The following is a 27,681-nucleotide window of genomic DNA, read 5'->3' on the forward strand; positions in this document are numbered from 1 at the left end:
ATGTAGTATGCACTTAGGCTAATTGTTAGTTTGAACTTACAAACTAATTAACAACTTAGGAACTACATCAAACTACTATCTTAAAACTAGCTAGCTACCTTATTCTCTAAATATCAGGTTTTCCACCTGCTGGTGTGTGGAAACCGCTGCTGAAGTCTGCAACCGGTTGATGATTTTGTCTGCTATTACGTCGAATGGTGCTGTGTTCGCTGCATCGTAGAGCTCCTCAAGCCGTGTCCAGCTGGGAGCGTCCAGAATGAGTCGAAGGATTCTATTGCAACTGGTTTGTATCTTCAGCAGGTTCGTCCTAGCACAGATACGCCAGACAGGAATGCCGTACGTTGCTGTGGGCAGGACGATCTGTTTGTAGATGGCTATCTTGTTGGATGGGTGTAGCTTGGAGCGTCTGTTGATGAGTGGATATAACTTCCTCAGTAGGATGTGCAAGCGGATGGATGTTTCCTTGGTGTGGTGATGGAACAGCATACGGTTGTCGATGGTGATCCCGAGGTATCGCACCGTCGTCTTCCACGGCAACCGGATGCTGTCGATGGTGATGTGATGGGTTTGAGGATTGATGAGCTGTTTTGACGGGCGATGGGGGATGATCATCGCCTGGGTCTTGGAGTGGTTGATTTTGATCTTCCAGCTGGAAGCATACTGTCCGATGATGGTCAGCGAACGTTGAGCGCCGCTTCTCAGCTCTGTCAACGTCCTACCCTTCGTGACGATGGCCATGTCGTCTGCAAACAGGAACATGCCCGCACCGACGGGAAGGGTCGGCAGGTCCGCAGTGTACAGCAAATAGAGCAAAGGCCCCAATATGCTGCCCTATGGAACACCGGCTGGTACTGTAGTAGCACCAGAGGCAGTTGAAGAGACGACGACCCGGAACGTTCGCTGTTGTAGATAGTTGTGCAGGATGTTCACCAAGTGAGCTGGAACCCCGAACCTGCACAACTTGTGGATGAGCCCGTTGTGCCACATGTTGTCGAACGCCTTCTCGATGTCCAGCAGGACGACAGCGGTGGATTTGGAAACTCGTTTGTTTGTATGGATGGTGTTCTTGAGCCCCTCCTAAAAAATAAATTTACTTTGCCATTTGTAGTCAAGCGAGGGTAGCGATGATTTGAGCTTTTACTTGCCACATCAATAGCAGATCGTTCTTCTGCGCGTGCCGCCACTTGCACACCGCACCGAAAGCCTGATCGAACCGATCGTTTAATAATCTGCAGGTGATTTTCAAACCAGTACGTTGAAAATTCATCTAGAAGTCCGTACTGATAAACATCCTGTACAATGTGTTGGAGATTATGGACGTCACTGGAAAGATGCTCCCGACCATAAATCTCCCCAATTTTTTTAACAAAGGAATTTAAAAAACCTGCTGCACGTTCCTAATGAGGTCGATGAAACGAAGAAGAAAATATTGTCAGGGCACAAAAGTACAGCAAAAAATGACAATATGCTTCCCTGCTTAAAATCTCCTCCATCAGCACTGGACTGACGCAAGTACGTGCGAAATTCTGTACCCTTCCAAAAACGAATTACATTCAACCCTCTGAGTTTGCGATGAATCTAAGAGGGAAGCTGCACTTTGGTTAGACATTGTGTTATCCATTGTAAAGCTGAAAAAGGTAATCTAATATTAGGAAACTTATTTTCAATCAAATTCAACAAATGTTGGCGAGTAACCCCTAGATCACATGTATGCAGGCGGTCACTCGTGGGTACGTTTTCAACCAAGTCGAAATCCGTTAATTCTTCTAACGGAGTCCGTCATGCTTGATGATGGCCCGGACATTCCCTCGCTCGAAATCCTGTATCCGTTCTTAGGGGAGTACCAACTGTGTCGAAAACAATTTTGTTTGCCACATATACTCGTACACATGTACATCTCATACAGCCATGGTATCCATTAAAGTAGGTTGTTGCTGCAAAAGCAATGAATTATTAGATTGATTTCTACACATTTCCAATTGCTCTACATTATACCATACATACATACCATACATACCATTTATGAAAACCCGCGCAGGTGAATCTGCAATTATAGAGCGAATTTTTAATTGACGTACTTCCTCTCCAATCTGCAATCCTCTTTCATGGATTTGTTTGCCCTCTTCTACCAACGGCCTCAGGAAAACTTCCAAACTTTCAAGTTTCGCCGGCCCACAGAACATTCCGATCATCATAATCGGAGCATTGGGCATCTGTTCAACTTTCACTAAGATGGGCCAAATTTGCATTGGTCCCTGTTGTGTTTCGGAACAAGAGGAAACCACACGTGTGTTCTGCTTGCGCTTCAATCTCCGACTGACTTTTATTGCCAGCTGTCATTTGACAGCTCTGACAGTCCCCCTCTATGAAGAGGAAACCCATCTATGGAATGCTGAATTGAAATAACATGTGTTGACGGAGCTTTTGACCTAAAATATAATAAGATAAATACATAACTAAAGATATATTATTTCTCATCGTATAGCAAATACTTACTGAAAGTAACTGTTGAGCTTATTTTCAATTCCTTTGTACCAAAACTCTCCTCCTGGTACGGTCCGTATCTCCTGGTCGATGGTTGTTGATGTTTCCATCAACAACGTTCGCGAGTCCTTGGGGAGCGGAAGACTGGTCCATTTTCTGAAAATATCTAAAATTTCATTAACTGATGAACGTGGTTGATTATGCACGACAGCCCAATTTCTTAAGCACTCACCAATATTTGAATAGATTTTGCAGACATGGGCAGCTGTGGATTCTCCAACCTCGTCGTCAACTTTACCCTCAACGTTATTATCTTTCAACGTATTGGCGTCACGTTATCAATTTGATTTATTCTTTCACGTCTTATCTCTACAACGGTCAGAGAGCCAAAAACAAAGGACGAGCTAAGGACCGCATGTCCTTAGTACCTTAATTCTATCTCCACCACCAGTGAAGGAGTCACGAGGTGAAATTGATGTGAAATTGATTGATGTTGGATTCAGGCGATCTATTGAGATAGACTGGTTTTTCCCTTTGTATTGATTACGAAAAAAATTCTGAAACGCCGAAGTACGTCGAATGGTTCTTCGTAAGAGCCTGCAGTCCAGTTTTTACTTTGTCCACTCGTGCAAAAACTTGTTCGTAATCATTTAGATTTTTGGGAACATAGGGAGTGGTCGAAGTTTTTTGTGTAGTGGCTGTAGGCTTCAAAGTTTGAAATGCCATTTACAGAGTGACAATAAAGTCAGGGAGATCTTCTGAGTTATTTTTAGAGGATGGTACAGATACTTCAGCTGGGAGCCTAAGGCTCTGGCCGTATACCATCTCTGCTGGCGATTCCTTGATATCGTCTTTAAAAGACAGCCTGATACCTAACAAAACCAATGGTAATCGTCTTATCCATCGCATGGAGTCTTCACTTGCCATGATAGCTTGTCGGTGAAATCTTTCGACCATCCCATTTGATTGTGGGTGGTATGCTGTGGTCTTTATGTGATGGGCCCCAAGGAGCTTGGTTAGCTCCTGAAACAGTTTTGAGATAAATTGTCTTCCACGGTCAGTTGTGATGGTTTCAGGGAATCCAAAACGCGAGACATAATTGTCGACAAATGTTTTTGTGATGGTAACTGCTGGCGTATCTGCCATTGGGTAATACTCTGGCCATCTTGTCATGTCTTCCGAAGGAGGTAGAGGACCAACGATGATCATGGATGTGCTCAAACCTGCCTTTCGGAATGTCAAAAGTTTCGAATGGCGAGTGAGTATGACGTGTTATTTTGGTCTTTTGGCATCCAATACAGTCACGTGTCCACTCATGGATGTTCATGGATGGCCAGAAATAACGATCGGTTATAAGCTTTCTAGTAGCCCGAATACCAGTCGGTGAGTTATTGTGGATCCCTTGGAATGTAAGCTTGCGCAGAGATAAGGGAACATACAAACGTTGTTGTTAATCCGAGTCGACCAAGCGAAGGAGTGATCGATTCGGGAAATCTCCGCACAGATTCCTGGCCTTGAGTTGCTTAAATCAGGACCTTTTTTCCTGGATAACCAGGAGAGGTATCTCCCGTGGTTCTTGTTTGGCTTATTTTCGCCTAATTGTTCCGACGGAGTGGGAAGACATCAAAGTGCGGGACCAGCATCCGGAGGGAAGGCAAAGGTGAAACTTTCCGGATTCTGTATGGAAACCCTAACAATGAAACACAAGCTTCTTCGTTGAGGTCTGGATTACAAGTCCCTTTTCCGATATTTCCAATAACGCACAATACTTTCGTTTTCTCATGGTAAGAGGTCGCCATCTGTAAATTTAGATCTTTTGTAAAGTAATATTATTTTGCAAGGTTTTATTCCAAAGTGAAAGATGTTTAAAGTTGTTTATCTAACCTTCGCATGTCGTTAACTTTAGTTTGATTCGTCGCGTTCGTAACATTCCGGCCCTCGTAAAACGACTAGTTTTACCAAATACATGTGACGTATAATTACTTAAATGTTAAGATTGTAATGCCCTAGTTGATTTCACTCGATTTAAACGGAGGCTGCAGAAGTTGTAGATTGGGCTGGTGTTTGTAGACGTCCTTCTGTTTGAAGATTCATCATTTCGTTACTTGTGTCAGGATATAGGCCGGTTTTGGTGTTAGGCAGACGATGTAAATGTTGATTGTTGATCGAAGATGTTTCATTTTAGGCGTTGTCTGTTCGATGTTCCATCATATTGTTTTGATGCGATAATAGATTTGTAAGAGAGTCCCAAAATGAAGCTAGTAATTGCAATCCAATTCCGTAGATGTGGTACAGTATTCTTCCATGTATAATGGTATCGATTATGAACTTGAGACTTTTGGTAATAATATAGATGCCTATCGTCGTTGAAGTAATATTTCCTAACCATGTTGACCATGATAAGAGTTTGGACCAATACTTTTCGAAGGCATTGTGAATGATTTTTTCCGAAATTAAGGTATCGAATGAGAAGCCTTGTAGATTTGGTTGTTGAACCGTTATTACTCTATGAATTACAGATGATGCTATTCTCGTATTACTTTGCTCGTATATTATGTCTTTAATTTTTTGCAGATTTTCGTAGTCGTAGACTCCACTTTCCATCAGATTTGGTAAAGGTATATATGTCCAGGTTGCAACTATGTCCGATGTTATTTCTTGTGGAGGGGTTGTTTCTCTTAATCTGTGATCAGTGGTATACCACCTTCCTCCAATGTTAAATTTAGCAGGTAATATTGGAGAACAGTCGATTTGAGTTCCTCTTTGTTGTAACATTCTCGTTACTGGTGCCATAAACATCGAGCAATTTTTATATTTTACTGGTTTTTCCTGATAGCAATCATTTTTTTTATCGTAAGTAACGAGTACTGGTTTGCATTCGAGAATATACAATACTTCCGCGGCGACTACTGCTGTATAACCTGGGCGTTTTACAAGATTTGAAACGAATTCGCTGGGGTTAGAGCGTGCAAGCGCTAGTTTGGTTTCCATTAGCGCTTTATCTATTTTACACATTTCTGTCATCACTGTTGCGTAAACGTCATTCAGTTTTTGCCCTAGATAACTTTGTACTAGCGTTATTTTGTAGTTAAAATAGGTAAAGAGATCCATGTTTCTCCCATTTACCGCGTTGCGTTTGAACGGTGATTGGTAACCGTTTAATTCCAGGATGAAGATTCTCGGGTGATCGCTTACGTAGCTGTCGAAGCCGCAAATTTGTTTTATGTCACGGGCCCTTATGGAAAACATATGTTCTTTTGTTATTAGGGTGTATACAGCATTTTTATAACCGTTAGCATTATCGTTGTCAAACGTCTTGTTTACTGTGCCCTCGTATATTATCTCAAATTCGGTTCTTTCGCCCATCCGTTGATGATCTACCTCCCAAGTGAGGTATCCGTATTCTGCGTTGAGACACCAATCGGCACTATATGGACACGTAATACCATTTCTCATTAATATTTAGTCGTCTTCGATGTCCGCTGATGCTGTGTAGTCGAATAGGCTGATTTCGAACTCGTAATACACCAATGCGTTCTCCCAAGTATAGGTGGACGTCCCTTCGATGCACGATGAGCCCTTGACGCTGCCGATTACAATACTTCCTTCTACCAGTGTTTTACATCTTATTGTTTGATTACGACTAATTTCTGTTATTTTATGATTAATCGTGAGTGAAATTTCCCTTGATATTTAAGCTTGTTTACATGCTTGCGGCGAAATTGTTTTAACTATATACCCATAACTCTTGCGAATTGCAACGCCTGACCAGCAATAAAAAGGCGAGTGGATTCTTTAGTATACTTTATTTAACGAAACTAAAAATTCGTCCGCTTGGCTCACTGGTCAGGATTAAAAAGAAAGAGTTTTCGCTCGTTCTATCGATCGTCACGCCAGACCACGTCATCCTTCGCTTCGGGTCCGTCCGCCGATGTCGTCCGAAGCAACACGCCCCCTCGCGGCCGGTAGCACAAGCTGACAATGGGCGCGCGTGTCGTCCTCCAACGATCGCGTCGTTACCATAAAGTAACGCATAGCCGTTTTCATAATCAGAGGTATAAGACCAAGCGCCGCAATATTTAATTGATCTTTTAATTATTACCTTGCACTGATTAACGTGTATTAACGTTTTTGGACTTCGTTGTAATACTTGGATTTTTGATTCAATGGTGGTTACGTTTTTGGATTGTGGCATACAAGAGGCAACTTTGATTAAGGAGTAACTTGTTATATTGACATCATTATTTGCGCAATCATACGCGATTAACCCCCTAGTGTTACTTTCCATGGCTAGAGCTGAAAGAAAAAGCAGATTCATTAATACGATGATTTGACATGATATTTTAATTTTTGGAACAGGTTTGATCTTAATGTTTTTAGATTTTCGTTTGGTTGCAGTTACGTATTTAATGTCAGTGGTTTAAAAATTTGGAATACCATGTACAAGGTTTAATTTTTTTGTTTTTTGTTATTTTTGTCAATGGTTGATTGTTAAGACCTCTTTTAACATGCATTTCCTGTTGAACCCCTAAGAATTGTGATTCTACATGCGCAACACTAGGTTCATGTTTATCTACTTTTCCCGCCAATCTGAAATCTGTGTCAGCACTGATTGACCGTTGCAACACGCCTTTGCAACGGTGTAACTTTTGGTCCTGGATCATCCAGGATATTCCTCCTATGCCATACCAAGCCCCTCTATCATCGCACTCATTCATACATTCATTCATTCAATCAGTCATTCATCATCATACACACAAGCGAGATACAACACATATAACAGACAAACAGTAGGAGTGGAAGGAAAAGAGGTAAGGTACTAAACTACAATACCATTCGCTCGGCAGAACTAAAAAAAACTCCTCAGGTAGGCATCATCCCCGCCCCCCAGCAGATCTCGAATTGGAACGTTGGGCGTTCTGCCGATGTCCCGAACTGCGTCCAATAAGGAGGGTCGTGCTGCCTCGTACTCCAGACAAGACCATAGAATATGATCTATGTCATGATATCCGAGGCCGCAGCCACATGCTTTGGAGTCGGCCCGTCCTATACGTTGGAGATGCGCACCCACTGCGAAATGGTTAGACCTAAGCCTAGACATCATTCGAATGAACGCACGATCTCCTGAGATGCCTTGGAATCAGGGCTTCAAGCTAACTTGGGGAGTGATCGAATATAAAAACCTCCCAAGCTCATCTGTGTCCCACATACTCTGCCACCGAGCCATGCAGAGAGATTGTGGGGCATGCATGTGCTCGTGAGGTAGGATAAGCCCATCAAAAAGAGACCGTCTGTATAAAATTGGTTTCGGTTCACATGGCCATACTTTTCCACCAAAATGCTGGGAAATGTCGTCCTGCGAAGACTATCGGAGATAGTCTTTTAAAGAGGTATCTACTATAAAACGAGAACTGCAGGACCCTGGCAAGCTGGCACGATTTACATTTTGTGGACTGCTAGGGTGTACCTGTAAAGAGGTAAAATCATGATATGTGTTCATGATTTTGCATTTAGATCCTATCTCATGCAGTGTGTTGAAGTTCCTCGATTATCGATGGGTTTGAGACAGTAGAGCGTATGAGAAGGCGAAGCGAGAGTAGCTCAAAACGGAGCGCTAGCGGCATCACTCTACACATCACTTCGAGCGACATCGAATGGGTTGATTTCATACAGCCCAATGTGATTCTCAGACAACGATACTGGATGCGTTCTAGGCGTATCAGATGCGTCTTGGCTGCCCAATGGAAGCAAATGCATCCATATTCCAAGACGGACAGTATCGTTGTCTTGTACAGCTTAAGGATGTCTGATGGGTGCGCACCCCACCAGAATCCGGTAATCGTTCTGAGAAAATTGATTCTTCTGGAGCATTTTTTTACAAGATAATGAATATGTGACCTCCACACATTCTTGCTATCAAACCAAACGCCTAGGTTTTGGAAAGTTCTGGCAATGAATATCTTTTTGTTATACAGGAGTATATCAAATTTAGTGTTCACCAAATTTTTACGTTTATTTCGATCGGTGTCATAGAAAAACGAGCAAATAAGCATTTCCGTTTTCTCGGGTGAAAACTCGATTCCTAGTGAAACAACTATTCTACAAATTAAAAACTATTTATTATTTGATTTATAACGGTTAACTTTATTCCACACAATCTACACTTCTTTTCTCCTTGAGAGCCAACACCAGAATTCCCGCGTCGTTTTTCGCCATCCTCTTTTTTTTGCATCCTTTCGTCGATTCTCTTATTTTACTCTCTTTCTCTCTCAGCCGTCTGTTAAAAGAGCCGCCTAACCTTTAGCCGCCCTAATTTAGCCGCCTCTATGGGCATCTGTATCATATTATTTATTTATTTATTTATTATTACGGACTGATGCCGTATTGTCACCACCGCATGTGGTGACTGTGAATTATATTCACGAAAAAAACAATTAACAAAATTAGCTAGGCATTTTCTCCTAGTTATTTGCCATATCCCGGGCATGCTCGGTTGTGACGGATGATGGGTGGTTGTTGTCCATTTCTATTGGGTGGGTGTGTGTGTGTTGTAGGTTTTTTGGTCCGGTTCTATTGCTGTGGCTATGGTTTCGATGGGGGTTGGTTCGCTCCGGTTGACTATTGCAGTGTGTGATGTGGGTCTGGACTGAAACAAACAAGCACAGTTATTTGGACAGTACAAACATGAATTTTTCTGCGTGCAATGTTCTCCAAGTAGCCCAGCAATGTCACAGCCCGTGATCGACCAAGTCAACATCGAACTCAAAAGCGATCGGCGGATTCCATCTCGCAACAGCTGGAGTGACTCCACTGTTTACGAGTCTGTACCCGCCGACCACTCCCGCGCCCAACGCCAACCCAGGCGACCCCGCTGTACCAAAGCTGGACTGACTTGGAGCACACTACTACAGACAAAAAAAAAACACAAGCCTGCCTCCTTTTAACGGCAGTAAGAAAATTGCCCTCGAAAGCAATTGCTCCGTCAACGGATCGCACGTTGCACAACGTCAAACATTTACAACAAAGACAACACAACACATAACAAAAGGAGTGGCGGATGTGGATTGGAAGGATAATAGGGATGCGGAATCAAAGGATGAGACCGTTGTCTCTGGCGAATCGGTAGATGAGCCTCATGTAGGCGAGGTCTCTGGTCGCCAACACTTCCCTTATTTCTATACCCGGTCGTTTGCCGATGCTTTCGACTGCGCTTAACAAAGAGGGTCTTGCAGTTTCAAACTCCACGCAGGACCACAGAAGGTGATCCACATCGTGAAATCCGTCACCGCAGCCACACACCTTCGTCTGAGCCAGAGTTATACGCTGCAGATGAGCGTTCAACGCGAAATGATTCGACATAAGTCGAGACATCATGCGTATGAACGCCCGGTCTACAGAGAGCCCACCGAACCAAGGCCGCAGGGACACTTGCGGAGAGATCGAGAAAAGGAATCGCCCGAGATCGTCCGCCTCCCACATGCTCTGCCAGCGAGACAGGAAAAGTTGATGTGGTAGGCGAAGAAACTCTCGGGCCGAGATCGGACGGTCGTAAAATGCGCCTTGTTGGACGCCTGTTTTGGCAAGTGAGTCTGCCTTCTCGTTGCCGGGAATTCCACCATGAGAAGGTACCCAAATTAGCGAAATCCTGAACGCCTTGTCGAACATGGAGCCAAGCAATTCTATGATTTTAATGACCAGGAAATCCTGACTCTTAACAGCCTTCGGGGATCGTAGTGCTTCGATAGCGCTAAGGCTATCTGTGAAGATGAAGTACTGATCCGAAGGTCTCGCTGCTATAATGAATAGTGCATACAAGATTGCGGCTAGTTCTGCGGTGTAGACACTACACGGCTCCCGCAATTTGAAAAATGCTTCGGCGGACTCACTAAAAACGCCGAAGCCGGTGCCCTCCTTAGAGGATGATCCATCAGTATAATACTGGCTACTTTCGTCTAAATGGCCATACTTATCCCTGAAAATGCCCGGAACTACCATCGGGCGAAGATCATTCGGTATGGTCTTAATTTCCTCGTAGGGATTTGATACTGAAGAACGGACTAGAAGGCGAAGCGACAGCATTTTAAAACGTAGTTTCAGCGGCATCACTCCGGTCATCACTTCTAGGGACATGTTGTGTGTGGATTTCATGCTCCCTAGTACGAGTCTAAGACAACGATACTGTAGCCTCTCTAGTTTGAGAATATGCGTGTTGGATGCCCAATGGAAGCATATGCTTCCATATTCCAACACTGATAGTACCGTTGTCTTATACAGTCGCAGGACGTCTGATGGATGTGCGCCCCACCAGAATCCTGTGACTGTCCTTAGAAAGTTGATTCTTTTACTGCATTTTTGCACCAGATGGGTGATGTGTGTACTCCAGTTTAGCCTTGAATTGAACCAAACACCAAGGTACCGAAAATTGTCGGTAGTTGATATCTTTTCACCGTACAAAAAGACATCAATTTTCGGGTCAAATAGTCTTTTCTCCCTGTTTTTCGTCGTGTCGCTGAAAGGAGAAAAGACTACCATCTCAGTTTTCTTTGCAGAGAACTTGATACCAAGGTTTTCAGACCACTCGGCAAGGTTGTCCAAAGTGGTTTGTAAAGCCAGTTGGATTTCGGCGGCGTCCCTGCTTGCAAAAGATATGACGCCGTCGTCTGCTAATTGTCTAATGCTGCAGTTTGGAGCTAGGCAAGAATCTATTTCACTGACATAGAAGTTATATAGCAGGGGGCTCAAGCAGGACCCTTGTGCTAGTCCATGGAAACTGGTCCACTTTAGTTGCACATGACCATTGTTGAAACTCATAGCTTTCTCCGACAAAAGGTTGAACAGAAAGTTGTTCAACTTTGGACCCAGCCCCACATTTTCTAATTTTTGACTCAGCTTGTATGGTGATACTGAGTCAAATGCCCCCTGTATATCCAGGAAAATAGATCCCATGTTCTGCTTGCGCCCCCGAGCAAGCTCTATTTCTGTTACCAGAAGGACTAAGCAGTCATTAGTACCCCTGGCTTTACGAAAACCAAACTGGGTATTTGAGAGAAGGTTGTTCGATTCCAACCATTCTTCTAACCGGAAAAGAATCATCCTTTCAAGGAGTTTCCTCAGACACGACAGTAACGATATTGGCCGATACGAATCGTGTCTTGATGGCGGTTTGCCAGGCTTCAAGATAGTGACAACTTTCACTTCTCTCCACTCTTGCGGAACGCTGTTGACCTCCAACATATTGTTAAAGATGCTTAACAGACGTTTCCTCCCTATGTCGGGCAGATTTTGAAGCAATTTGCTGCCAATCTGATCCAGACCTGGGGAGGAATTTTTGCTTGATAGGAGAGCAAGTGACAGCTCTACCATTGTGAACGGTGAATCCATCCTAGGGTCAAAGCCATCATCGGGACAAAGCTTGTGGGCAAATTCATACAGCCACTCGCCAGAAAAGCTTTCGCTCTCATTGATGTTGTTGCTGTTTCGCATCCTTCCAGCCATTCTCCAAAGCGAATTAAGTGAAGTGGCAGGGTCTAGATTATTGACGTATCTACGCCAATAACCCTTTTTCTTCGCCTTCAACAGGTTTTTGCACGTTCTCTCCAGTCCTTTATATTTTTCATATAAGGACCTCGAGTCCGTGTCCCGGAAGGCTTTAAATGCCTCACGCTTCTTGGTAAAAGCCGCTTGGCAATCCTTGTCCCACCAAGGAGTGGGAGGTTTTTTAAATGTCCTTGCTTGGTGGGAGCGCCTTGTTTGGGCCTCAAGGGCGCACTTGTTTATGATTGAAACAAGTTTTTCGTACTCCTTGACAGGAGACAAATCTTCCAAGTCAAGTGAAAGCGAAGCGGCTATTAATTCGCCGTATCTCGTCCAGTCGATGTTCCTCGTTAAGTCACATTTAACGGGGATTCCTTCTACTGGACATCCTCCCTTGATGTAGGAAATTTCTATCGGCAAGTGGTCACTGCCGATAGGGTCCTGGATCACCTTCCAACTAAAATCCAGGGCCATTGCTGATGGACATAGAGACAGGTCCAGTGCACTCGCCCTACTTAGAGGTGTCTGCATCCTAGTTGCCTCTCCTCAGTTAAGAATCGAAAACCCAAATCTGTCGCAGAAATCTCGGATGATAGGAGTGCGAATGTCATCCTTTTCGCACCCCCAGTCGATTCCATGAGCGTTAAAGTCTCCCAGGATCAAAAGCGGTCCAGGCAAGACCACTGCTAAATTTCCAAGATCCTCTTTGAACTTTTCAATTTTTTCTTTTTCATTGTTGGCTATCGGGGGGATATAAATAGACGCAATTGTCACGTGAAGAACGCCCAGTTTTGCCTTAACTGCGACAGTTTCTATCATTTCTTGTCTAAGGGTAGGTATTCTGGTGAAAGTGTGACTCTTTCGAACACCAATCAGTACCCCCCCACCCCTAGTAACGCGATCTTCACGGATTATGTTATATCCCGGGAAGGTTAATTTAATTTCATCCGATAGCCAAGTTTCACAGAGGGCAAACACATCGCAGTTGTGTTCGCCCACTAATGCTTTAAAGGAGTTTAGCTTGCCAAGCAAACTCCTACAGTTCCACTGTATGATAGTAGCCGTATGAGCCATTAATCATCCAAACGGACCATCATACTTAAGCATGGCCATTGAGCCAGCCACTGTTTGATCATCCCCTTTAGGAAAGGAAGGGCCCAAGTTGCGATCATGTGCAGATGCTGCGGGAGGTTGAGGGTCAAAAGAAGGGACTCAAGGATCTCGGACAGGGACGGGGTGGGAGTTCTCGGGAAGCTCATGGGCTCCGTCGAAAAGCCAGGCTTTCCACTGGGGCTTCAGTCCGAGAAGATCGCTTCTTCTTGGGCTGATTCCTGGCAATTTGGGGGGCGGGAGTTTTGGGATCAGCGTCACGTTTTGGACCGGGGGAAGAAACTTTAGCGTGGTGCTGTGGTGCCAAAGGTCTATTTTTTGTTTTAAGGACCTTCCGCTGTACCTTTTAATAAGGCACTCTCGTGGTCTTTACCGATCTCAGTGGCACCTGTTCCAGTGCAGCCGGGTTGGCATCGCCATTTGCAGCTGTACCCAAAACTGCAAAAGGGTTTGTTGCGTTTGCTCCCTTGAGAGCATCGCTGTATTAGCCGCGTGCCCGCTCGGTTACAGTTTTTGTCTGCTCCTTCTGGAGTTTCCGGTACACAGGGCACAAGGCTACCTCATGCCACTCCTCCCGACAATGCGAGCATTTTTGGGACGGCGCTTTGCATTCCTCAGTAGTATGCGCCCCTCTGCATTTACCGCAGCAAATCTTGCGAGTGCAAAACGGATCGGCATGCCCAATCCGGCTGCACTTCGAACAGGTGGCCACCCTTGGCACGTATGGCCGGTTGATGGGTATCCGGAGGCCTTCTAGGATGAGGGCCTGCGGAAGTACCGTTCCCTCAAACGTGATCCGGAGGTAGGAGGTCGGAACATATTTTTTTTCATCCTTTGTAGAGGGGTCAAGCTTGAATAGCTTCTTCACCTCAAGCACTTTAACTCTTGGGGTACCTGGTGCTTGAAATGCACCCACCCCAAAGTTCAAAATATCCTCCTCCGGATAATCGAAGTCCTCGATTACGCCGGTCACTTCAACCAGACTACCGGGAATATAAACCCGGTAGTGCTCCGTAAAATCTGAATCAGCCGCAATGACGTTGGCTTGAGCCCGGTCCTTTGCGGTGACCCTGATCTTGTTCGGGCGCATCCGAAACACGTCGGCAACGCCCGGGTATTTCTTAAACAGCTGTGCCGCGATCGTCCTTACATCGAGCTGTTTTGATCGCGGCATGAAAAAAACAAACGGCTTACCCTCCCATGACGGCGGGTAAGCACGAGCTCGATGCTCCGATAGCGGCTCGCTGTTAAGGGTCAGCGGGGCATTGCTTGCCGGCGGGGCACTGCTCGAGGCCTTCGATGTTGAAGGCCTCTCTTCTAGGGCCACTTTTTTCGTGGCTGGGGCGGGCGACCTGGCTTGCGTTTGACCTCCCTACAAGGCCCAACATCCCGATCCGACTCGGACTCTTCCTGCTTTACCCCCATGGTAGAGCCGGACACAACGGAAGGTTTAGGAAGAGGGGGAAAAAAACTCACCGTGGGAAACGATGCACAAATAAACACACACACAACTACACACACTCACTGGCTACCAACGTCGATCGATGCGACAACGCAGCGATGATACGCTCGCTTATCGCAACGATCTACAGGTGCACACACTCACAACACTAGACACAAACGTCGATCAGGGCTAAGCGCCGCTCGATCGATAGTACAAACTCCGAGCGAAAGTCGGAGAGAGACGTAAACAACGATTAGCACGCTACGCGTAATCTCTTGGGCTACGCAATCGCACTCGAGAGAAATTATCACTATCTGCTTTTAACAAAAAACTCGTAGGAGCGCTTCCAAGCGATAAGCATCCTCTCGCTACGGAAGCTGGAGGCAGACTGCATCTGTATCATATGCCTAGGAGCTAAATCGAAGCGGCCAAGGTCGCTACACTAGGTCTCTGGCCCACACTTCTAGGTAGTTTAGCGTGGTTTGCAAAGGTCTTTGAAGCTCGGCGATGTGGTTGCTGGCGACTGATACAACACCGTCGTCCGCCAATTGACGTAAGCTGCATCCTGGTGCCAGGCAGGTATCAATGTCGTTAACATAGAAATTGTACATCAAGGGGCTCAAGCACTACCCTTGTGGTTGTCCGTAGAAACTATTTATTTATTTATATTTATAGGATGACGGCTTGACGCCGTATTGTCAACACCGCATGTGTTGACTTTTACAAATTCAAAATAATTAACAAGGCATTTCCTCCCTGTTATTTGCCTTATCCCGGGCATGCTCGGTTGTGAGTGTGAGTTGGTTGCGGGGTGTGTATCCAAGTTGTTGGTGTAGATCATAGGGATGCTAGTTATCTGGATCCGGTTCTATTGCTTTTTCTATGGATGTGATGGCTGGATTTGGAGTTCTGGTGTCGGCGGATCGAAATTTGGACATCGTCCTTCCGTCTATCGGGTCTCGGCTGTAACAATAACAAAAAAACAAACTAGACAGCACACACAATTGCCTGCGAACAGTGTTCCTCAAGCAGCCCAGTGCGCCCAAGCAGTGATAGTCAAAGCTCGACCAGGCCAGCACCGAACTCAGAAGCTATCGGCGAGCTCTATCCCGTAACAGCAGGCTTTCTGCTAATGACGAAATCGTACCCGCCGACCACCTCTGAACCCAACGCCAGCAAGGCCGAACCCACTTCACCAAGGCTGGACTGGGATGAAGAACACTGTTGCAAAGTCTGCCCCTCTTTTTACGACAACGCAGTCATTGAGCCCGGATGCCATTTTTCCGTCAACGGATCACTCGTGGCGTTACCAAAAAACAAAGAAAAAAAAAAAACAAAACACTTAAGACCAAGACAACACAACGAATAACAAAAAGGAATGGCGGATGTGGATTGGAAGGATAATAGGGATGCGGAATCAAAGGATAAGACCGTTGTCTCTGGCGAATCGGTAGATGAGCCTCATGTAGGCAAGGTCCCTAGTCGCCAACACTTCTCTTATTTCTATGCCCGATCGTCTGCCGATGCTCTCGACTGCGCCAAACAAGGAGGGTCTTGCGGTTTCAAACTCCACGCAGGACCACAGAAGGTGATCCACATCGTGAAATCCGTCACCGCAGCCACACACTTTCGTCTGAGCCAGAGTTACACGCTGAAGATGAGCGTTCAACGCGAAATGATTCGACATAAGTCGAGACATCATGCGTATGAATGCCCGGTCTACAGAGAGCCCACCGAACACTTGCGGAGAGATCGAGAAAAGGAATCGCCCGAGATCATCCGCTTCCCACATGCTCTGCCAGCGAGACAGGAAAAGTTGATGTGGTAGGCGAAGAAACTCTCGGGCCGAGATTGGACGGTCGTAAAATGCGCCTTGTTGGACGCCTGTTTTGGCCAGTGAGTCTGCCTTCTCGTTGCCGGGAATTCCACAATGAGAAGGTACCCAAATTAGCGAAATCCTGAACGCCTTGTCGAACATGGAGCCATGCAATTCTATGATTTTTTACGAGGAAATCCTAACTCTTAACAGCCTTCGGGGATCTTAGTGCTTCAATAGCGCTATGGCTATCTGTAAAGATGAAGTACTGATCCGAAGGTCTCGCTGCTATAATCAATAGTGCATACAAGATTGCGGCTAGTTCTGCGGTATAGACACTATGTGGCTCTCGCAATTTGAAAAATGCTTCGGCGGACTCACTAAAAACGCCGAAGCCGGTGCCTTCCTTAGAGGATGATCCATCAGTATAATACTGTGTACTTTGGTCTAAATGGCCATACATATCCATGAAAATGCGGACATCATTCGGCATGGTCTTAATTTCCTCGTGCAACGAGGAATCTGTTGTTAAAAGGGAACTGTAGGTCTCAGGAAGGGCAGCACGGTTTAATGCCTGTGGAGCGCTAGGATGCGCTTGTAAGGCAACAAAATCTTCGTAGATTTTCAAGATTTTGCTCTTAGAACCTGTCTCTAAAAGCGCTTTAAAATTTTCTTCGATCAAGGGATTTGATACCCGTCATATCCCGTCATCACTTCTAGGGACGTGTTATGTGTGGATTTCATGCTCCCTAGTGCGAGTCAACAACGATACTGTAGCCTGTCTATTTTGAGAATATGCGTGTTGGATGCCCAATGGAAGCATATGCTTCCATATTCCAACACGGATAGTACCGTTGTCTTATACAGTCGCAGGACGTCTGATGGATGTGCGCCCCACCAGAATCCTGTGACTGTCCTTAGAAAGTTGATTCTTTTACTGCATTTTTGCACCAGATGGGTGATATGTGTACTCCAGTTTAGCCTAGAATTGAACCAAACACCAAGGTATCGAAAATTGTCGGTAGTTGATATCTTTTCACCGTACAAAAAAAAAATCGATTTTCGGTTCAAATAGTCTTTTCTCCCTGTCTCGTGTCGCTAAAAGGAGAAAAGACTACCATCTCAGTTTTCGTTGCAGAGAACTTGATACCAAGGTTTTCAGACCACTCGACAAGGTTGTCCAAAGTGGTTTGTAAGGCCAGTTGTATTTCGGCGGCGTCCCTACTTGCAAAAGATATGACGACGTCGGCACCCAATTGTCCAATGCTGCAGTTTGGTGCTAGACAAGAATCTATTTCGCTAACATAAAAGTTGTATAACAGGGGGCTCAAGCAGGACCCTTGTGCTAGTCCATGGAAAATGGTCCACTTTAGTTGCACATGACCATTGTTGAAACTCATAGCTTTCTCCGACAAAAGGTTGAACAAAAAGTTATTCAACTTTGGACCCAGCCCCACATTTTCTAATTTTTGACTCAGCTTGTATGGTGATACTGAGTCAAATGCCCCCTGTATATCCAGGAAAATAGATCCCATGTTCTGCTTGCGCCCCCGAGCAAGCTCTATTTCTGTTACCAGAAGGACTAAGCAGTCATTAGTACCCCTGGCTTTACGAAAACCAAACTGGGTATTTGAGAGAAGGTTGTTCGATTCCAACCATTCTTCTAACCGGAAAAGAATCATCCTTTCAAGGAGTTTCCTCAGACACGACAGTAACGATATTGGCCGATACGAATCGTGTCTTGATGGCGGTTTGCCAGGCTTCAAGATAGTGACAAGATAGTCACTTCTCTCCACTCTTGCGGAACGCTGTTGACCTCCAACATATTGTTAAAGATGCTTAACAGACGTTTCCTCCCTATGTCGGGCAGATTTTGAAGCAATTTGCTGCCAATCTGATCCAGACCTGGGGAGGAATTTTTGCTTGATAGGAGAGCAAGTGACAGCTCTACCATTGTGAACGGTGAATCCATCCTAGGGTCACTACCAGGCGCATGTTGTGTAAAGCTTTGCGCAGGAACGAAATCGGGACAAAGCTTGTGGGCAAATTCCTACAGCCACTCGCCAGAAAAGCTTTCGCTCTCATTGATGTTGTTGCTGTTTCGCATCCTTCCAGCCATTCTCCAAAGCGAATTAAGTGAAGTGGCAGGGTCTAGATTATTGACGTATCTACGCCAATAACCCTTTTTCTTCGCCTTCAATAGGTTTTTGCACGTTCTCTCTAGTCCTGTATATTTTTTGTATAAGGACCTCGAGCCCGTGTCCCACAAGGCTTTAAATGCCTCACGCTTCTTGGTAAAAGCCGCTTGGCAATCCTTGTCCCACCAAGGAGTGGGAGGTTTTTTAAATGTCCTTGCTTGGTGGGAGCGCCTTGTTTGGGCCTCAAGGGCGCACTTGTTTATGATTGAAACAAGTTTTTCGTACTCCTTGACAGGAGACAAATCTTCCAAGTCAAGTGAAAGCGAAGCGGCTATTAATTCGCCGTATCTCGTCCAGTCGATGTTCCTCGTTAAGTCACATTTAACGGGGATTCCTTATACTGGACATCCTCCCTTGATGTAGGAAATTTCTATCGGCAAGTGGTCACTGCCGATAGGGTCCTGGATCACCTTCCAACTAAAATCCAGGGCCATTGCTGATGGACATAGAGACAGGTCCAGTGCACTCGCCCTACTTAGAGGTGTCTGCATCCTAGTTGCCTCTCCTGAGTTGAGAATCGAAAACCCAAATCTGTCGCAGAAATCTCGGATGATAGGAGTGCGAATGTCATCCTTTTCGCACCCCCAGTCGATTGCATGAGCGTTAAAGTCTCCCAGGATCAAAAGCGGTCCAGGCAAGACCACTGCTAAATTTCCAAGATCCTCTTTGAACTTTTCAATTTTTTCTTTTTCATTGTTGGCTATCGGGGGGATATAAATAGACGCAATTGTCACGTGAAGAACGCCCAGTTTTGCCTTAACTGCGACAGTTTCTATCATTTCTTGTCTAGGGGTGGGTATTCTGGTGAAAGTGTGACTCTTACGAACACCAATCAGTACCCCCCCACCCCTAGTAACGCGATCTTCACGGATTATGTTATATCCCGGGAAGGTTAATTTAATTTCATCCGATAGCCAAGTTTCACAGAGGGCAAACACATCGCAGTTGTGTTCGCCCACTAATGCTTTAAAGGAGTTTAGCTTGCCAAGCAAACTCCTACAGTTCCACTGTATGATAGTAGCCGTATGAGCCATTAATCATCCAAACGGACCATCATACTTAAGCATGGCCATTGAGCCAGCCACTGTTTGATCATCCCCTTCAGGAAAGGAAAGGCCCAAGTAGCGATCATGTGCAGATGCTGCGGGAGGTTAAGGGTCATTAGGAGGGACTCAAGGATCTCGGAAAGGGACGGTGTAGGGATCTTCGGGAAGCCCTTAGGCTCAGTCGGAAAAGCTAGGTTTTCCAAAGGAGCTTCGGCCCGAGGAGATCGCTTCTTCTTGGGCTGCTTCCTGGCAATTTGTGGGGCGGGAGTTTTGGGATCAGCGTCACGTTTTGGGACGGGGGAAGAAACTTTAGTGTGGCGCTGTTGTGCCAAAGGTTTGGTTTTTGACTTGAGTACCTTCCTTTGTACCTTTTTGTAAGGCACTCTCAGTACTTTTGCCGATCTCAATGGCACCTGCTCGAGTGCAGTCGGGTTGGCCTCGCCATTTGCAGCTGTGTTATCTAGCACTGCAAAAGGGTTCGACACGATCGCTCCTTTTAGGGCGTCGCTGTAAGAGCCGCGTGCCCTCTCGGCTACCGTTTTGGTGTTCTCTTTGAAGTTTTCGGTACACAGGGCACAAGGCTACTTCATGCCACTCCTCCCGACAATGCGAGCATTTTTGGGATGGGGCTTTGCACTCCTCAGTAGCGTGAGTCCCTCTGCATTTCCCGCAGCAAGCCTTGGGAGTGCAGAACGGATCGGCGTGTCCAATCCGGCTGCACTTCGAGCAGGTAGCCACCCTTGGCACGTATGGCCGGTGAATGGGTACCCGTAGGCCTTCAAGGATGAAGGCCTGCGGAAGTACCGTTCCCTCAAACGTGATCCGGAGGGAGGAGGTCGAGATATATTTTTTCTCATTTTTGCATGAGGCGTCTAGCTTAAAAAGATTTTTTGCCTCAAGCATTTTAACCCTTGGGGTACCTGGTGCTAGAAATGCACCAACCCCAAATTTCAAAATATCCTCCTTCGGGTAATCGAAATCCTCGATTTCGCCGATCACTTCAACCAGACTACCGGGGATATAAAACCGGTAGTGCTACGCAAAATCTGGATCAGCCGCAATGACGTTGGCTTGAGCCCGGTCCTTTGCGGTGACCCTGATATTGTTCGGGCGCATCCGAAACACATCGGCAACGCCCGGGTATTTCTTAAACAACTGTGCCGCGATCGTCCTTACATCGAGCTGTTTTGATCGCGGCATGAAAAAAACAAACGGCTTACCCTCCCATGACGGCGGGTAAGCACGAGCTCGATGCTCCGATAGCGGCTCGCTGTTAAGGGTCAGCGGGGCATTGCTTGCCGGCGGGGGCCTTCGATGTTGAAGGCCTCTCATCCAGGGTCACTTTTTTCGTGGCTGGGGCGGCCTTAGGGCGTCCTGGCTTACGCTTGACCTCCCTGCTAGGCCCAAGCTCCCGATCCGACTCGGAATCATCCTGCTCTACCCCCATGGTAGAGCCGGACACAACGGTAGGTTTAGGAAGAGGGGAAAAAATTCACCGTGGGAAACGATGCACAAATAAACACACACACCTACACACACTTACTGGCTACGAACGTCGATCGATGCGACCACGCTGCGTTGATACGCTTGCTTATCGCAACGATCAACGGGTACACACAGTCACAACACTAGACACAAACGTCGAACTGGGCTTAGCGCCAGTCGATCGAAGACACAAATTCCGAGTGAATATCAGAGAATGACGGAGACACCGATTAGCGCGCCACGAGTAATTACGTTGCCTACGCAATCGCACTCGAGAGCAATGACCACTATCTGCCTTTATTCGTTATTTTTACTGTCCAGAATTTTTATTTTGTCTAACTCAACTCTTTCTTGTGGTATTGACGTGAGTAATTCTTTGTTGTTTGAGCAAAATTTTGTTATAAAGAACCCGCCTTCTTGGTGAGCTTGAATTACTTGTTCGATCGTCTCCTTGGCATCTTTGAGAGAGTTAAAACTGTCATTATAATCATCAACATAATGTTGATTGATAATGGGTTCCAATGCAAGGGAGTATTTTTCCTTCAATCTCTCGGCGTTATTGTTTTTAGCGGCTTGAGCGCATGATGACTTGCACGACATAGATGTCAGGATAGCGATTTGCACAATATCGCCATATAAAGCGTTGTGCGTTTTGATCTTCCTTACGAATTCGGACCTGATGAAACATTTCTTTTATATCTCCGCATATGGCGTATTTACCCTCACGGAATCTAATAAGAATTCCAAATAAGGAGGTAGTAGCATCTGGCCCTGAGAGTAACGCGGAATTAAGAGATTGTCCCTTTTTACCTTGGCTGCGGCGTCGAAAACGAGACGCGGTTTTGGAGGATACTTGTTTTTATTGATTACGATAAAATGTGGTTAATAAAATAGATGGGATACGTTCTTTACCATTTCCCATGGTTCCAATTTTCTAGCGTATCCTTTTTTCACGTTATCTTTAAATGTTTCCATCGCCAATTTTTTCAATTCTGGATCTTTATTTAATTTTCTTTCCAGATCTGCTAGTCTTGACACGGCGTTGTCAAGACTTTCGATAAATTTATGATTGTCGTTTTTCCACAATAATCCCATTTCGTATCATCCGTTTTTAAACTTCAGCGTATTTTTTATTATGGCCTTTGCTCTAGTTCCTTCTTCTGATTAGGGACTTGTTCTGGAAGTTGGCTTGACTCCAAAGATTTCAATTGAAAAATAATTTGTCATCATTTTTCTTAAATCTTCCTCATCTTCATTTATTACAATGGAATAATTGGGCCCTTAGTTTTCGTTGGGTTTTCCATAGATCAACCATCCTAATTTTGTCTTCATTGCGATTGGGTCCCAAGGTTTCCCACACCTGTGGTGTATTCCCATTAACAATTGTGTTTTATTCCAATAATTATTGTAGGTTGAGCCTTTCCAAATGATTGAAAGAGTAAATCTTTCAAGTAAGGGTATTTATTGCTGAGTTTCTCATAAAGGTTCTCAACAGTTCTTACGTCCTTCAGAACGTATCCCTTCTTTGTTGTACCCTGTATCCTTAGGGCTACGCTTTGGCTGTTTTTATGGTCTCCTCTTTTACCCTGTGTCCACACTAATTGCAATGGTATTTCCTTTCGCGAACCTTCAACAAGCGCCCTTGCTATTTTAGCTTCCAAAAGTGTTAGGGAGGATCCTGAATCCAAAAATGCATGTGTTTCAATTTTTTTGTCACCGTTCATCAGTGTTACTGGTAAAACTTGGTAATGGGTTAACATCGTTTGGTGTGGTTCATGGTGGTTATTTACCCTTCCCCTCTCATCTATTTGGGGTGTGACCCTTACGTGAAGCATTCAATTATGTTTAATAAAACACCCATTTATTCCACATGGTTGTGCAAATTTACAATCGTGCATTGAATGATTAACTGATCTTAAGCAACCGAGACATAGCCGTTTGTTTTGAGCAATTTTTACTCGTTCCGCCGGAATTTGTTTAATTAGCGCATAGCATCTGATTGTATCGTGAGAATTGCTGCATATTAAGCAATGTCTTCTTTCATTTGATTTCCTATTGAAATCTTTACCCCGTTTGTTTGGTTGTTGAAAACCTTTGGACGGATTTTTTTGTTCGTGAAGATGAACGCCTCCACGTTGGGTATGTGTGGATATTGTTTTTAACATGTTTGCCGCTTTAGCGAAAGGTCGCAGCCAATCGCATAGCTTTTCTAAAGTTTGAACCTTTAACGGTGATTCCGCGTCAGCCATATACTGGGCTCTTCTTTCCTGAATTTGGTGTGGTAGCCTAGAAGTCAACTCCAACACCAGCGTGTGGTCTTTCAAATAATCTGGTTCCTTCATTAAATTAACTACTTGAATGAGGTTTTCTAAAGCGTTCACCATTTCCGCGATGGTGCTTTTGGAATCTCCTCGGATTTTATACAGATTATTACGTAGCTCAAGATACACTAAATCTGTTCTCCCGAAGGAGTTCTTTAAGCGTGTCATTATTTCTGGCACGTTTGAAGAATCCAACATAAGTTGTTGAACGCTTTTGAGAGCTGGTCCATACAAGGCATGTTTAAGACGGTTTAAATTTTCTAAATTAGAAAATCTTCCCTCCTCATTGTTATCATCAAATGTTTTTTTGAAATTTGGCCATTCTACAATCTCGGCAACTGCATAAGTGATTGTCTTTTCAATAACGTTTCTATGTACGGGGAAAAATTCTTGTAACTGTTCCTTTGATTATTCTTGTTGGCCAAGCAATAGTGGTGGGAACATAGCCTCTGTGTCCTTACTAGCAGATTCTCTGGGCAATCTATTAAGTTCATATGCTATTTTTTGACATTTTACGCAAAGCCAACATTGTTCCGGCTTTGGTTTACGTGATAGTTTGGCACATGTTAAATGAAACCATCTATCACATTCATAGCATGAAATGATGCTTTCATCGGAAGTGTCTTCCGCCACGCACAATCGGCAACTGCCGGATGTGTTCGTGGTAAATTTATAAGGCATGTCGGCGGATCTTTAAAATTCCTACACTGAGCTATAAAATAAGAAAGTTCGACTTACCGTTTTCGGCGTTACCTTTCCTTGAAGTACCCGGTAGTTTAATGTGGTCTCGATCTCGCTGATACTTCACTCCGGAGTCGTACTAAAATACCATCTGCGCCGATAGTCAACTGACTTACTCCGTTAAGATACGCCTTACGAGAACTCGTTCCCACGTGCTTATTGCTAATAAGCTTCCTTTATGCACTGGTAATTTTATGTCCTCAATTTATTTAAACTCGAGCACTTTAATGCGTCATCCACTCGGTTAACTTATTGTTCTGCGGTTGTCCACGTACTGATAGTTACCCATTTACGCTATAATACGATTTCTTTCATAAACTAAGACGTCTTCACTAAAGAGTTTTTCTTTCTGAAACATAAACATTTAAAGTTTCTTTCGAGTTGTTTCGGATATTTTTCACTAATTCACCAAATTGTTCAGACTTCACTTTTCGATTTTAATTTTATTCTTCAATTAGTTTGCGTTCTAACTCCATTAACACTTTGCACAAACTAATCCGCGTAAGTACTCCGTCCGAGTACCTTCTTACCGAATCCAAAAATTGGTCTATCAACGTGTCCGGTATGGTTCTGCCGACTTCTAAGAGCTCTCTTATGGTTGTCGCCAGCTCATCCGCGAAGTCCTCCACAGGTTCGTTGTCGCTTGAGAACCTTCGGCTGTCCACCTGGTCTTCTTCGTGGCTCAGACTGTAATCTCCTAGGATTACCTCGTAGCGTTCCACGATCTCCAGCTGTATCTCCCTGTACGATGGCGGCGGATTTACCTGCACTTCGTCTAGCGCTACCTCGTCCCGGTCCCAGCAGTCGTCAAACCAGTCAGCTGGTATAGGGGCTGGTTCGTCTCCTGGCAAATCGGCACGCCAATGCTGTTGAAACACGATAGGCTCTGGGGCTGGTTCGTCTCAGAGGTCTTCCTGCCAATGGACGTCCGCGTCTTCTATGGCGTTTGCTTGTAACGCTGCTTCTTCCACAGCTTCCCAGGGTTGTTGTTCGTGGTACGGATCTTCACGTCGATTTTCGCGGTTGGCCGGAGCACACATCTGACTATGATGCCTGAACGTTTTTTCGGAATTCGTTCTGTGAGTTGTTAAACGCGCGCGGTTATTAACAACTCCCCTCTGGAACCACCAATTGTTAATCCGAGTCAACCAAGCGAAGGAGTGATCGATTCGGGAAATCTCCGCACAGATTCCTGGCCTTGAGTTGCTTAAATCAGGACCTTTTTTCCTGGATAACCAAGAGAAGTTTTTAGCGGCGGACTCGCAATTCACTAACTCGGTGTGGACAACGGGAATGCCGTAGCTCGATCAGACGATTAACATTTTTTCCTGGATAACCAGGAAAAGTATCTAACCGTGGTTCTTGCTTGGCTTAATTTCGCCTAATTGTTCCGACGGAGTGGGAAGACACCAAAGTGCGGGACCAGCATCCGGAGGGAAGGCAAAGGTGAAACTTTCCCGATTCTGTATGGAAACCCTAACAATGAAACACAAGCTTCTTCGTTGAGGTCTGGATTACAAGTCCCTTTTCCGATATTTCCAATAACGAACAATACTTTCATTTTCTCATGGTAAGAGGTCGCCATCTGTAAATTTAGATCTTTTGTAAAGTAATATTCGTCTACAAGGTTTTATTCCAAAGTGAAAGATATTTAAAGTTGTTTATCTAACCTTCGCATGTCGTTAACTTTAGTTCGATTCGTCGCGTTCGTAACAGTTGTCTTCCTGTAGAAGACTCTATAAAAAGTTGAACATTGTTTGAAGATAATTGCGTCAGTTATATTAAGTTTTTCTGATCTTATTTTCTAGCAATATTTTTAAATGTGAATCTTTCTGTTGCTCTTTTGAGAAAGTTTGATCCGTTAACATTGAAATGGAATCCATGACTCCAAACCTAGACAAGGCATCCGCTCCTACGTTGCTCTCTCTCCGAACGTACTGTATATCAGATGTGTGCTGGGAAATGAAGTCGAAATGTCGACTTTGTCGCGAAGACTTTTCAGCCTTGCATTTTAACGCCATTGTTAGAGGTTTTTGTTCTGTTAACACTGTAAAGTCTCTCCCTTCGAAAAAGTGCCGAAAATGTTTGATTCCTAGGAAAATGGCAAGTAGTTCTCTATCAAAGGTTGAGTATCTCTGCTCGGTTGGTGTTTGGACTTTCACCATTGAGATGTTGTTGAAGTACCGCGCCAACCGCATAGCTAGAAGCGTCGGTAGTGAGAGAATAATTAGCGTTACTCTGTGGATGAGCTAACATGATTGCATTTGATAGGTCATGTTTTACTTGAAGTACTGCTTGTTCACATTCTTCTGACCATTGAAAGTTTTGTTTACTCTTTTTGCGGTTATGTTCAGCAATTAATTGATACAAGGGTCTCAACTTGTCGGAAACCTGTGGAATGAAACAACGGTAGTAATTTATCATTTGGAAAGTTTGGCTCGCGTTTCTAAGACCAAACGGCATTCTTAGGAACTCAAACAATCCGAATGGGGTATGTTGCGAATTGCAACGCCTGACCAGCAATAAAAAAGGCGAGTGGATTCTTTAGTATACTTTATTCTACGAAACTAAAAATTCGTCCGCTTGGCCCACTGGTCAGGATCAAAAAGAAAGATCTTTCGCTCGTTCTATCGATCGTCACGTCAGACCACGTCATCCTTCGCTTCGGGTCCGTCCGCCGATGTCGTCCGAAGCAACACGCCCCCTCGCGGCCGATAGCACAAGCTGACAATGGGCGCGCGTGCCGTCCTCCAACGATCGCGTCGTTACCATAAAGTAACAGTCCACCAGTCGTTTTGCCGTGCTAAACGATAACATTCGGCGCGACGTTTAGCGTGACCAGTTTAACCACCGGCTTCTCCAGCGTTGTCCCGCGTGCTGTCCTTACGACGACCCGACGAATGATTCCATCTCGAGATGGAATGACACTGTCCACCCTTCCTCTCGGCCAACAGTTCCGCGGGGTGTTTTCGTCAACGATAAGAACGATATCTCCAGGTTGGATCGGTCTATGTGGTTCAAACCATTTCGTCCTTCTTGTCAGGGTAGGCTGGTACAATTTTACCCACTTCCTCCAGTAGCCATTCATCCTGGCCTGCACAGTTTTCCAATTCTGTTGCACGTCGCGGGAGAATCGTCATGCGTAACCAAAGGTTTCATACCTGCGGAAGATCCTAACAAAAAATGGTTTGGGGTCCCATTACCCTTTGTAAGAAACCATTCGTCTCTGGGTATTGCCTCCTCAAAAATAAATTTACTTTGCCGTTTGTAGTCAAGCGAGGGTAGCGACGATTTGAGCTAGTACTTGCCACATCAAGAGCGGATCGTTCTTCTGCGCGTGCCGCCACTTGCACACCGCACCGAAAGCCTGATCGAAGCGATCGTTTAATGATCTGCAGGTGATTTTCAAACCAGTACGTTGAAAATTCATCTAGAGGTCCGTACTGATAAACATCCTGTACAATGTGTTGGAGATTATGGACGTCACTGGAAAGATGCTCCC

General features: G+C 45.0%; 1 protein-coding gene across 5 annotated transcripts; it reads right to left on the reverse strand.

The window, feature by feature from the left end:
- Positions 1–993: 993 nt before the first annotated feature.
- LOC118511760 lies at positions 994–8,950 on the reverse strand. Of its 5 annotated transcripts, none has more exons than XM_036055261.1 (4): positions 2,717–8,950; positions 2,497–2,640; positions 2,018–2,429; positions 994–1,934 (listed from the first exon to the last, which is right to left on the reverse strand). In XM_036055261.1, the coding sequence occupies exon 1, from the start codon at positions 5,938–5,940 to the stop codon at positions 4,666–4,668; it is 1,275 nt and encodes a 424-aa protein (XP_035911154.1). In that variant the 5' UTR covers positions 5,941–8,950; the 3' UTR covers positions 994–1,934; positions 2,018–2,429; positions 2,497–2,640; positions 2,717–4,665. The 5 variants fall into 5 exon arrangements, with proteins under 5 accessions (XP_035911154.1, XP_035911147.1, XP_035911127.1 ...); XM_036055254.1 differs by having other exon boundaries at positions 994–1,628; positions 1,696–1,934; positions 2,497–8,950; XM_036055270.1 differs by having other exon boundaries at positions 1,056–1,077; positions 1,142–1,934; positions 2,497–8,950.
- Between the last annotated feature and the right edge of the window lie 18,731 nt (positions 8,951–27,681).

Source organism: Anopheles stephensi, chromosome X, assembly GCF_013141755.1.
Source record: "Anopheles stephensi strain Indian chromosome X, UCI_ANSTEP_V1.0, whole genome shotgun sequence".
NCBI lineage: Eukaryota > Metazoa > Arthropoda > Insecta > Diptera > Culicidae > Anopheles > Anopheles stephensi.